The sequence below is a fragment of the Symphalangus syndactylus genome, chromosome 14 (assembly GCF_028878055.3).
Source record: "Symphalangus syndactylus isolate Jambi chromosome 14, NHGRI_mSymSyn1-v2.1_pri, whole genome shotgun sequence".
In the NCBI taxonomy this organism is placed as follows: domain Eukaryota; kingdom Metazoa; phylum Chordata; class Mammalia; order Primates; family Hylobatidae; genus Symphalangus; species Symphalangus syndactylus.
In genome coordinates, this window is record NC_072436.2 from 114,224,412 (window position 1) to 114,236,635 (window position 12,224).

Sequence of the window (12,224 nt, forward strand, 5' to 3'; positions counted from 1 at the left end):
CCCAGGCTGGAGTGCAGTGGCGCGATCTTGGCTCACTGCAAGCTCCGCCTGCCAGGTTCACGCCATTCTCCTGCCTCAGCCTCCCAAGTAGCTGGGACTACAGGCGCCCGCCACCACGCCCAGCTAATTTTTTTATATTTTTGGTAGAGACGGGGTTTCACCATGGTCTCGATCTCCTGACCTCGTGATCCACCCGCCTCAGCCTCCCAAAGTGTTGGGATTACAGCGTGAGCCACCGCGCCCGGCCCAGAATTCTTGTATTGTTCAGGTTAGTTTTGTTATGATTCTTTAGGGCTTTACAGGTGTACTAACATATAATCTTTAAGTATGGACGGATACACTGCTTCCTGCTGATTCTCGTGACTCTGGCTTTGTTGAATTGCATTGTTGTTTGTTTGGTTGCTAACACCTCTAGCCCATTGTTTAACACCGTGGAGATAGTGAGCCTCCTTACCTTGGTGCTGACCTTAGTGGAAACGCCACGTTACATGAGAGACTGGCTTTAAAAGGGAAGGCATATGTTATTTTAGCATATTAACAAAGTATTCATCAGTTCTTCTATTCTTGAGTGGTGTTTTACAGGAGTAACTATTGAATTTTGTTCCCATATCTTTGGAGAAGATTGTGAATTTTTATATGGTAGATTGTCTTCATGAACCTCCTAATAATGAATCAACCTTACATTCTTGGCATAAATTCCACATGTTGTATTATTTTAATGTGTTTTTGAATTCTGTTTATTAATATTTAGTATTTTTCTGTGGATATTCAGTCATAAGTGATATTGGTCTATAGTTTTCTTTCTTCTTTTTTTTGTTTTTGAAATGGAGTCTTGCTCTGTTTCCCAGGCTGGAGTGGTGTGGCGAGATCTCAGCTCACTGCAACCTCCGCAACCTCCGCTTCGTGGGTTCAAGCAGTTCTGCCTCAGCCTCCCGAGTAGCTGGGATCACAGGTGTATACCACTATACCCAGCTAATCTTTTAGTAGAGATGGGGTTTCACCGTGTTGGCCAGGCTGGTCTCGAACTCCTGACCTCCAGTGATCGGCCTGCCTCAGCTTCCCAAAGTGCTGGGATTACAGGCGTGAGCCACCGCCCCTGGTGTGGTCTATAGTTTTCTATTTTTGTTCTGTCTTTATCAGGTATGGGTATCAATGTTATACTTCATAAAAATAATTTAGAAGTTTTCCTTCCTTTTTTGCGTTCTAGCACAGTACACGTAGCATTAGTGCTACCTGGACTAATAGAGTCCTCCCATGAAACCATCTGGTCTCTTTCTGTGAGGTGGTTCCTCGATAACAGTTTTTCTATTCCTTCTGTAGACATTGGCCTCCTCACACTTTCTCTTCTTATGGGGTCAGTTCTGGTAAATTATATTTTCTACAAGATAATTTTTTTCTCCCCTTTTTTTTTTTTTTTTTTTTTTTGAGACAGAGTTTCACTCTTATTGCCCCAGGCTGGAGTGCAGTGGCTTGATCTTGGCTCACCAACCTCCGCCTCCTGGGTTCAAGCGATTCTCCTGCCTCAGCGTCCCAAGTAGATGGGATTACAGGCATGTGCCACCATGCCCGGATAATTTTATGTTTTTAGTAGAGACAGGGTTTCTCCATGTTGGCCGGGCTGGTCTCAGACTCCCGACCTCAGGTGGTCTACCCGCCTGGGCCTCCCAAAGTGCTGGGATTATAGACATGAGCCACTGTGCCCAGCCATTTTTTTTCTCCTTTTAAAATATTTCTGTTTCAGGGCCAGGTGCGGTGGCTCATGCCTGTAATGCCAGCACTTTGGGAGGCCGAGTCAGGCGGATCACGTGAGGTCGGGAGATCGAGACTAGCCTGATCAATATGGAGAAACCCCGTCTCTACTAAAAATACAAAATTAGCCGGGTGTGGTGGTGCATGCCTGTAATCCCAGCTACTCGGGAGGCTGAGGCAGGAGAATTGCTTGAACCCGGGAGACAGAGGTTGCAGTGAGCTGAGATTGTGCCATTGCACTCCAGCCTGGGCAACAGGAGCGAAACTCTGTCTTAAAGAAAAAAAAAAAAACAAAAAAATTCAGTTTCAGGCTGGGAGTGGCTCATGCCTGTAATCTCAGCGCTTTGGGAGGCTGAGGCGTATGGATCGCTTGAGGTCAGGAGTTCAAGACCAGCCTGGCCAACATGGTGAAACCCCGTCTCCACTAAAAATACAAAAATAAGCTGATGTGGTGGTGTGCACCAGCTACTCTGGAGGCTGAGGCAGGAGAATCACTTGAACCCAGGAGGGGGAGATTGCAGTGAGTCAAAATCACGCCACTGCACTCCAGCTTGGCGACAGAGCAAGACTCCATCTCAAAGAAAGTACATAGATAAAACAAAATAAAATACTCTGTTTCAGTGGTTATTTTCTCTTGTTATTATTATTATTTTTTTTGGCATGGAAAATACTGATTTATTTTTTGTGACAGAGTCTTGCTTTGTCACCCAGGCTGGAGTCCAGTGACCCATTCTCGACTCACTGCAACCTCTGCCTCCCAGGCTCAAAGCGATCCTTCCACCTCAGCCCGAGTAGCTAGGACTGTAGGTGCACCCTACCACGCCCAGCTTACGTTTGTATTTTTTGTAGAGAGGTGGTTTTGCCATGTTGACCAGGCTGGTCTCAAGAGTCCTGAGCTCAAGCAGTCCACCCGCCTCAGCCTCCCAAAGTGCTGGGACTACAGGCATGAGCTACTGCACCTGACCTGGAAAATATTTATCTCATTTTTAATTGACACAAAATAACTACATGTTTATGGGGTACAGTGTGTGATGTTTTGATACATGTATACACTGTGTAATGATCAAATTAGGGTGATTAGCTTATCCATCACCACAAACATTTATCATTTTTTTGAGGTGAGAACATTTAAAATCCTTTCTTCTAGTAGCTATTTTGAGGTATACGCTGTTGTTCGGTATAGTCACTCTACTGTGAACACCAGAACTTCTTTCTTCAGTCTGTAATTTTATACCTATTGACCAATCTCTCCCACTACTTCCCCACCCCCAACCTCTGATAACCACTATTCTACTCTACATGTTTGACATGAGCTTTTAAAAATCCTGTAAATGGGTGAGATCTTTTTTGTTGTTTGTTTGGTTTTTGAGACAGGGTCTTGCTCTGTCGCCCAGGCTGGAGTGCAGTGGTGCGATCTTGGCTCACTGCAACCTCCGCCTCCCAGGTTCAAGCGATTCTCCTGCCTCAGCCTTTTGAGTAGCTGGGACTACAAGGTGTCCACCACCACGCCCAGCTAATTTTTTTTTGTATTTTTAGTAGAGAAGGGGTTTCACCGTGTTAGCCAGGATGGTCTCGATCTCCTGACCTCGTGATCCGCCCGCCTCGGCCTCCAAAGTGCTGGAATTACAGGCGTGAGCCACCGCGCCCGGCCTGTTCCTTTTTTCTTAAGTTAAATACTAGTACTTTGTCTGTTTAGTGGAAAAACAAGAAAAACCCATCGGATTTTGATTTATTAATGAGACCTACTGATTTTCTGTTTAATTTCTGCTTTTATTTTTCTTTGGCTTACTTTGTTGTTGTTCTAGTTTTTTGAGTTGGAAATTTATTTCATTTTCATTGTTTCCCTTTTGTTGCTAAATGTTAGAGGCTGTGAATTTTTGCTGATTGCTGCTTTAAGTGTATTCTGGGGGTTCTGTATTTAATACTTTTCTTATTATTTTTCAGAAATTCTTTAATTTTTATTTATATTTTCTCCTTCACCCAGGAGTTGTCTAATAGAAGTATTATGGTTGTTTTTGTTAATTTCTAGGTGGAAGGGCCTTTTTGATCTTGTGATTAATTTCTCATGTTATTCTGATCAACTTTAATGTGTCTGATCAGAGAGTGTTTATAATTCTTACATTTACATAACTTCCTTGTCATCTTATTTATCACCTACTGATCAATATATATATATTTTTTTCAGATGTAGTCTCACTCTGTCACCCAGGCTGGAGTGCCCAGGCGCTATCTCGACTCACTGCAACCTCTGCCTCCCAGGTTCAAGTGAGTCTCCTGCCTCAGCCTCCCGAGTAGTTGGGATTACAGGCGTCTGCCACCACGCCTGGCTCATTTTTTTTTTGTATTTTTCGTAGGGACAGGGTTTCACCATGTTGGCCAGGTTGGTCTCGAAGTCCTGACCTCAAGTGATCCGCCCACCTCGGCCTCCCAAAGTGCTGGGATTACAGGCGTGAGCCACCACGCCCAGCCCTGATCAATATTTTTTAATGTTCCGTGTTTTGCTTGAGAAGAAGTTGTATTGTCTGCTCTCTGTATACAATTTAGCATATCTGTGAGTCTATCTTATTTAGGATTATGTACTCTTAGTTCATTTTCTACAAAATTACCTATTAGCGTGTTTCTGATTTATGAAGGAAGTTGGCGCATTTTTTGGTGACAGATTTTCATAACTTGTTATAGATTCACTGTGAATTACGGCTTTTAGTATTAGAAGTGTCCTTGTGGCCGGGCATGGCTCATGCCTGTAATCCAAGCACTTTGGGAGGCCAAGGCGGGCAGATCACCTGAGGTCAGGAGTTCGAGACCAGCCCAGCCAACATGGTGAAACCTTGTCTCTACTCAGAATACAAAAATTAGCCAGGCATGATGGCACATACTTATAATCCCAGTTACTCGCGAGGCTGAGGCAGCAGAATCACTTGAACCCGGGAGGCGGAGGTTACAATGAGCCGAGATTGTGCCACTGCACTCCAGCTTGGGTGACAGAGTGAAACTCTGTCTCAAAAAAAAAAAAGTGTCCTTCTGTGTCATATTTAATGCATTTTGCCCTGAATTCCACTTTGATAGCAGGATTGCAGCCCTGGCTTTTTTGTGGTTTCCATCTGCCTGTTCTTTTTAAGCCGCTCTGAGGGTGTGTTGGGTGCTAAGATTCACGCACCTGCCGTTCTCTTGCTTATTGCTGCCTCTGTACGTTTGTCTTACAGCTCTCTCCCCTTCAGCTTGGATGGAAGCACAGTCTCCCTGGGGTGCTGTAGATCTTTGAGTGTGAGAGGGTGTGTGTCCATATGGCTAGCTCAGTCGCCAGAGCATGAGCCTCTTCATGGGGAAGGACAGAGTGGCCCACGTTCAGGGCCTGAGCTCTCCCTGTTTGCTGGCCTGCCCTGGTTGTCCTGTCAGTTTGCACCTGAGTGAGCAGCTGCTTTCCCAGGGTCAGCCTCAGCCCAGCTCCTTCCCTGGCGCTGGGATTGTTTCGTAATAAACACAGCTCAGGTGGTAATGCAAAGGACCTCTGCCTTCATTTGCTCCCCAGCTTACCACCTCCACAAGGAGATAGCATTTCCTCCTGTATGCAACTCACATATCTCTTAAAAGTAGAATCAGATCAGAGCCTTATACAAATCAAATATGAAAAACTGAAAAGCTACAAAGTAGTAAAAGCTCTGGGTTGCGCTCTGAAAGCTCACACTGGGTAGTGATTCGAAACGGTTTATAATCATAGCAAACACATGCCATGCTTTAGAAAATACAGAATTGTGGCCGGGCGCGGTGGCTCACACCTGTGATCCCAGCACTTTGGGAGGCCAAGGTGGGCAGATCACAAGATCAGGAGGTCAAGACCAGCCTGGCTAACATGGTGAAACCCCATCTCTACTAAAAATACAAAAACAAAATTAGCTGGGCATGGTGACGGGCTCCTGTAGTCCCAGTTACCGAGAAGCCTGAGGCAGGAGAGTGGTGTGAACCCGGGAGGTGGAGCTTGCAGTGAGCCGTGATGGCGCCATTGCACTCCTGCCTGTGCGACAGAGCGAGACTCCGTCTCAGAAAAAAGAAAAAAGAAATACAGAATTGCTTAATAAGTTGTTTACAGCCGGGCGCAGTGGTTCATGCCTATAATCCCAGCACTTTGCAAGGCTGAGGCGGGTGGATCACCTGAGGTCAGGAGTTCAAGACCGGCCTAATATGATGAAACCCCATCTCTACTAAAATATAAAAATTAGCTGGGTATGGTGGCATCTGCCTATAATCCCAGCTACTCGGGAGGCTGAGATAGAATCGCTTGAACCCAGGAGGTGGAAGTTCCAGCCTGGGCAACAAGAGCAAAACTCCCTTCTCAAAAGAAAAAAAAAAAAGTTGTTTCCAAAGGAAGGGATTAGGAAAAAGCAGTTGTGACTTGATATTACCATATATTTTAATGAAGAGATGGTTTTTATTTATTCAAATTAGAGCAAAATTTCTGATTATGAACAATACAGACTTATGAACAATTTTGCAAACCCCAAGAGAGATAATAAACTCCTGGCTGGGCATGGTGGCTCATGCCTGTAATCCCAGCGTTTTGGGAGGCTGACGCAGGCAGATCACCTGAGGTCAGGAGTTTGAGACCAGCCTGGCCAACATGGCAAAAGCCTGTCTCTACTGAAAAAAAAAAAAAAAAAACAACACTGGGCATGAACCCCAGCTACTTGGGAGGGTGAGGTGTGAGAATCGCTTGAACCCAGGAGGCGGAGGTTGTAGTGAGTGAGCCAAGATCATGCCATTACACTTCAGCTCGGGGGACAGAATGAGACTCTGTCTCAAGAAAAATGAAACTTCCCACCCTTACTAACTTTGCAGCTCCCTGTGGCCCATTGGAGCAGCGCCCCGGCCTGTTAGGACATTTCTCAAAAGTGATGCCCTGGCAGATACCGTTCTCCTTAATTTAACAAAACCGGTGACGGTTACTTTTTTTCAGTTTGTCGTAGGATTAGTAAATGAATCCAGTACCGAACAGACTATCTTAATCTTGGTGTTTGACCACAGAAAAGTACGAAGATCTGAGCTCTTCTGATGAGTCCTGCCCTGCTCCTCAGAGACAGAGGCCGTGCCGGAAGAAGGGTGTCAGCATCCACGAGGGACCGCGAGCCCTGGCCAGGATCACAGGCATTGGCCTGGGCAGCAGAGCCCCACGGCCTCGCTATGGTGAGTGGCCCGAGGGCTATTTCTCATTGCGTACCAAGATTCTGTGTTGGCAAGAATGGAATAGCTCTTAGGCTCCTGAAATGTGAGTCACTGGACCTCAGGTGGCAGCGGGACAGGTGGCCCAGCTTTCATGCTCAGGGAGACTCAAGATTGAGTCCAGTGATGGAAATGCATTGGCCACGGACTAGCTCTTGTTTTTTGCTTTATCTCCTTGAGTTTCCTTTTCATTGCTTAAATTTAGGAATAGAACTTTCTCTCGTGCAGCAGAAATGTAGCTAAGGTCAGATTTCATTCATCACATAGGTGGGTCGGCTCATGCAGGGAGGAGGCAAAGCGTGAAGTTCACTTCCCTGCCCTGCCCACACCAGCTGGGTCGGGTGTGCTGCTGGGGGCAGGAGGCCACGGGCAGGCCCTGCTGTTTTCTCAGACCCTCCTGAGAGAGGGCCACTTGCTGACTTGCTGGTGAAGAATCCTAGCCTTTGGGTTTTCCGATGTCGTTCATTCTCAGATTCCCAGCCCCAGGGTGTTGAGCGTTTTGCTCTTGGGGAGTGCTGGGGGCTGTTTTTAGGGGAGTTGGGTTTGGTGCCTACTCTCTATTGCTGTGGTTTGTCCCAGAGCTCAGCTGGAGGGGTGAGTTATGTCTTCCTTTGATGGCTGTCACCCACTCATGGCCAGGCCAAGGCTGCTGGTCTCACAGGCCTGGTGGCTGGTCCCTCTCAGGAGTAAGGCCGCTTTGAGGCCCGGACTTGGAAGAGTGAGAGTAGACAGTATTTCAGCCAAGGGTACGTGAGGAATTCCCTTCTAAGACCCCGGGAACAAGCAGATGGGCGGAATTCTGTCTTCCCAAGTGCTGGGTTGGGAACTGGAGACCCACCTTCTCCCATCATCGTGGGAGGGGTAAGCTGACTAGGCCACTGGGAAGGCCTCTCTAGAGCTGCTGGCCACCCCCACCACAGCATGAGGGCCCGCCTGTGTCCTGTCCACTGAGCCATGAGCACTGGCTCTGGGACACTGGGCTGGTCATTCTGAGTGGCAGAGTCTCTTCCTTCCGAAAGGTCCCTGCCACCTGCTGCAGCCTGAGGTGTGGTGGGGACAGGAAGGAAGCTGTCATCCTGGGGCTGGGTTGGTAATTAATGTATATAGCTGTACAACAAATGCTTTATCAAAATCATACATGTGTGAAGCCGCTTGTGTGTGGTTCTTCGAATGTATCCACAGAGAAGTAATCACAATCGTGGTCTCAAGTGTGGTATTTCGGGAGATTTTTGTTTTTTCCTCTCATACCTTGTGAAATTTAAATTTTCTATAAGTGCATATATTTTGTCAGTAATTAAGAAATTTGGGGCCAGGCGCGGTGGTTCATGCCTATAATCCCAGCACTTTGGGAGGCCGAGGCAGGCGGATCAAGAGGTCAGGAGATCGAGACCATCCTGGCCAACATGGTGAAACCCCGTATTTACTAAAAATGCAAAAATTAGCCAGGTGTGGTAGTACGTGCCTGTAATCCCAGCTACTCAGGGGGCTGAGGCAGGAGAATCGCTTGAACCCAGGAGGCGGAGGTTGCAGTGAGCCGAGATTGTGCCACTGCACTCCAGCCTGGCAACAGAGCAACAGAGCAAGACTCTGTCTCAAAAAAAAAAAAAAAAAAAAAAATTGGGGTGGGGGGCAGGTGCAGTGGCTCATACCTGTAATCCCAGCACTTTGGAAGTGTGAGGTAGGAAGATTGCTTGGGCTCAGGAGTTGTGAGACCAGCCTGGGCAATGTAGCAAGACCCTATCTCTACAAAAAATTTTGAAAATTAGCCAGATATGGTGGCCCATGCTGTAGCCCCAGCTACATGAGAGGCTGAGGTGGAAGGATTGCTTGAGCCCAGGAGGTCAAGGCTGTAGTGACCCATGATGGTGCCATTGCATTCCAGTCTGGATAACAGCAAGACCCTGTCTCAAAAAAATTTTAGGGGGCAATGATAAATAGCATGTGCTGATTGTAAAAACTTCTCCATAACTAGGAAAATATGTAAAGAGGAAAGTAAGTTCCCCATGGTCCCATCAACCAGTCCTTTGGGTTCTTTTTTGAGACAGGGTTTCACTGTAGCCCAGGCTGGAGTGCAGAGGCACGATGATAGCTCACTGCAGGCTCCAGTTCCTGAGCTCAAGCCTCCCGAGTAGCTGAGATTACAGACATGTGCCACTGTGCCTGGTCAAGTCAGTCTTTTTATGTAAATAAAGGGGCAAAACTGGAGTGAAAGTGCCTGGTATGCATGCCCCTTTTTCTGCTTGGTTTTAGAGGCAGGTAGAGTTAGGTAATTTCATATTATTGTTGTTAATTTTTAGCCCAAGGCCTTTTTCCTTCCTGCTCAGACAGATCTTTTTCGCCGGGGTTGACTGACCCGAGGAGGCCCGCTAAGTGCCTGTGGTTAAAGGTCACAGGGACATAAAGACACCTGGTCGCTGGGTGTCTGTGTGAGGTCATTAGATACCTCCTGCTAAAGGGAACACTAGTGGTATAGTTTTCTCTGGTCAGGCATCTGTGAATACAGCTTACCATTTCCTATGTTTTCCCCTTGGAAAAGAAATGGAGAGGGCCCAGGCTTGACCCGGCTGCCAGCCCTGGCCCCATCAGGCACTTGCCTGGGCCACTGACTGACCCTCAGAGCGTCTTTTCCACCCACACACCACAGATGGAGCCATGCTGGGTCATGGGGGCAAGTAGATGAGGTCATGACCGGGAAGTCACCACCCTCTATCCTGGGCCTTGGCCTCTAAGGAGGTTTCATTTTGGAGTTCCCTGGGCTCATGGGCCCCATTCTATATACAGAGCAGCCTCCTCCCCGCGGCTATGTCACCTTCAACAGCAGTGGTGACAACCCCCTGGAAGAAGAGGGCCTCTGCTGCCGGGACGTCACCTCCCCCATCAATGAGCGGGACGTGGAGAGCAGCAGCAGCAGCAGCAGCCGGGGTATGTGCACCCCCACCCCTGTCCAGCCCGCGGCTCAGGCAGGTCCTGGAGCTCCTGTGTGCCCATCCCCACTTGTCCCCTGGGCTTGGCGCTGGGACACAGCCATCTAGCAGAGGACAGGAAAGGGGGAGGTGTGGACGGCTCTGGTTCTTGTGAGGAATGGGAGAAGCTTCTGGTCCAGCATCCCCGTGCAGCTTAAGGGAGCCATTCCACAGCACCAGGTTTAGCTCCTTGCTTGGGAGCCCCCTGAGGCTTTCAGGACAGGCTCCAGTAGGAATGTCTAACTGCACCTCCGTGCAGCAGCTGTTTCCATAGTGCCTACCATGTGCCAAGCACTGCTCCGGGTGCTTGGGATTTATCAGTGAACAAAAAAGACAGAAGCCCTGCCCGTCTGTATAGAGGGGAGGGTTTAGGACAGGCAGGAAGTTTGAAATATAAGGAAGCAACCACTGCAGGCCCCAAGGAGTACCCTGATGGAGGCGGCTCAACCCGGGGCACGCCCATGCGCAGCACCTCCGTGAGGCCTGCAGGCGGATGCCCTGTCTTCCTGCCCTCAGAGGAACATGCTTTCTGTGTCAACCTGGGGCCTGTCCAGAGCAGCAGCAGCAGCGAGGGCCTGGCCAGAGCCCAGGGGCTCAGCAGCGAAGCTTCTGTGGAGAGCAACGAGGTACGGATTCTTTCTTTTTTGGTCTCCCATAGCTGGTCCCTGGCTGGGATGCCTGATATCCCCCAGTTACTTTAAGATGAGCACATGTGTAACAAGCAGGTGCTGCACGTGTGTGCTGCACTGGGATGTGCTGTGTCCAGGGCCTGGCTTCTCAGATGACAGCAAACGCACCGGAAGCCCGTGTGGTGGGTGGGGGGTTTCACGAAGGCTCTCAAGTGAGCCCACGCGCTCCTTCAGATGCATGCCTCTCGCTGCAGGACTCAGATCACGCCTGTAAAAGCTCAGCTCGCAAACAAGCTAAAAGTTACATGAAGACCAAGAATCCTGACAGCCAGTGGCCTCCCCGCACTGCAACTGACAGGGAAGCCTTTCTCGCTGAGTCCAGCCCCCAGACTCAGAGGGCCCCCTACTCAGGACCCCAGGTAAGACCGCTTGTGAAACTGGAGGTTACACTCAGAGACGGCACTTTTTGTGACTTATGAGGCAAGTGTTGTGTATATGATGTGCCAGGCGCTGCTGGGAGAACAGAATGGCGGTGGCGTCACCATGGCCTGTTGGGCTCCGCAGGCTCACAGCCGGCTCCATGGCTGGTGTCCCCACTGCAGTGCTTCTACTCTGTTCCTCTCCACGGGAAGGACTTGTCTCCCTGCTTTCCATACTGGAGTTGGCCTCCCTGAGCCTGGGGAGAAGAAAAGCAAGCCTGACCTCAGAGCTGCCTGCAGGAGTCTGACAAGATGTGGCTGAAGCAGAGACAGGAACCACACACAGTGTGTGCTTGGTGATGGTTACAGCTGCCACCATCCTCCTCCTTTCTGTGGTCCCTCTGACCACGCATTACTTTAGGGATGACAGGTGTGACTCACAGCTTAGCTGTCTCACCTGTGTCTGCTGAGTTCTCCTACCCTGTGTGAGCAGAAGAGGCACAGAGATGAGAGGCAGAGGGAATCTCTGGTTGGTTATTTGGTTTGTTTGTTCGAGACGGAGCCTCGCACTGTCATATGGGCTGGAGTGCAGTGGCGTGATCTCAGCTCACTGCAACCTCCTCCTCCCGGTTTCAAGCAATTCTCCTGCCTCAGCCTCCCAAGTAGCTGGGATTACAGGCACCTGCCACCTTGCCCGGCTAATTTTTTGTATTTTTAGTAGAGACGGGATTTCACTGTTGGCCAGGCTGGTCTCAAACTCCTGACATCGTGATCTGCCCGCCTCGGCCTTTCAAAGTGCTGGGATTACAGGTGGGAGCCACCACACCTGGCCTGGCGCCACACCCGGCCTGGCTATTTGTTAAAGCACTGGCTTTGCTGTTCAGTAGAGCCTTGGATTTGCCAGCTTCTCCTTGCAGCCCCCTGCTCAGTGAGCAGGCACATGTCTCGGTCCCTTGAACATACACTGAGTGGAGTCTGGACAGGGTACTGTCCTAAGTATGTTTCTTTCAGAAAATACCTTGAAGAAAATGTCAGAGTAACATTTGTTTCTCCATTAAAAGCAATAAACTCTCAAAAGTAGGATTTCTGGAGTTGAAAAGTAAACTGAAATGAAAATATCACTAGATGAGCTCACAGCAGAATTGAGCAGGCAGAAGAATCAGACAACTTGTGAACACAGGTCACCTGAGATCATCTCGCTTGAGGAACAGAAAGAATGAGTGAAAAAAATGAACAGAAACCTGTGACCC

The 12,224-nt window shown here is 48.8% G+C and overlaps 1 protein-coding gene across 26 annotated transcripts in view; it reads left to right on the plus strand.

Moving 5' to 3' along the window:
* ANKS3 (ankyrin repeat and sterile alpha motif domain containing 3) overlaps positions 1 to 12,224 on the plus strand; it is a 39,308-nt gene that overhangs the window by 23,928 nt on the left and 3,156 nt on the right. For 14 of the 26 annotated variants that reach the window (XR_010115803.1, XR_010115802.1, XR_010115806.1 and 11 more), the window contains 4 exons: positions 6,769 to 6,927; positions 9,745 to 9,885; positions 10,341 to 10,552; positions 10,810 to 10,974. Coding sequence is in view for 15 of the 26 variants with exons in the window: in XM_063618284.1 (XP_063474354.1) it covers positions 6,769 to 6,927; positions 9,745 to 9,885; positions 10,341 to 10,552; positions 10,810 to 10,974 (677 nt within the window). In the remaining 11 variants the exon portion in view is untranslated. The remainder of the gene's footprint in view (positions 1 to 6,768; positions 6,928 to 9,744; positions 9,886 to 10,340; positions 10,553 to 10,809; positions 10,975 to 12,224) is intronic. The other 12 variants (XR_010115807.1, XR_010115804.1, XM_063618289.1 and 9 more) reach the window with 1 other exon arrangement.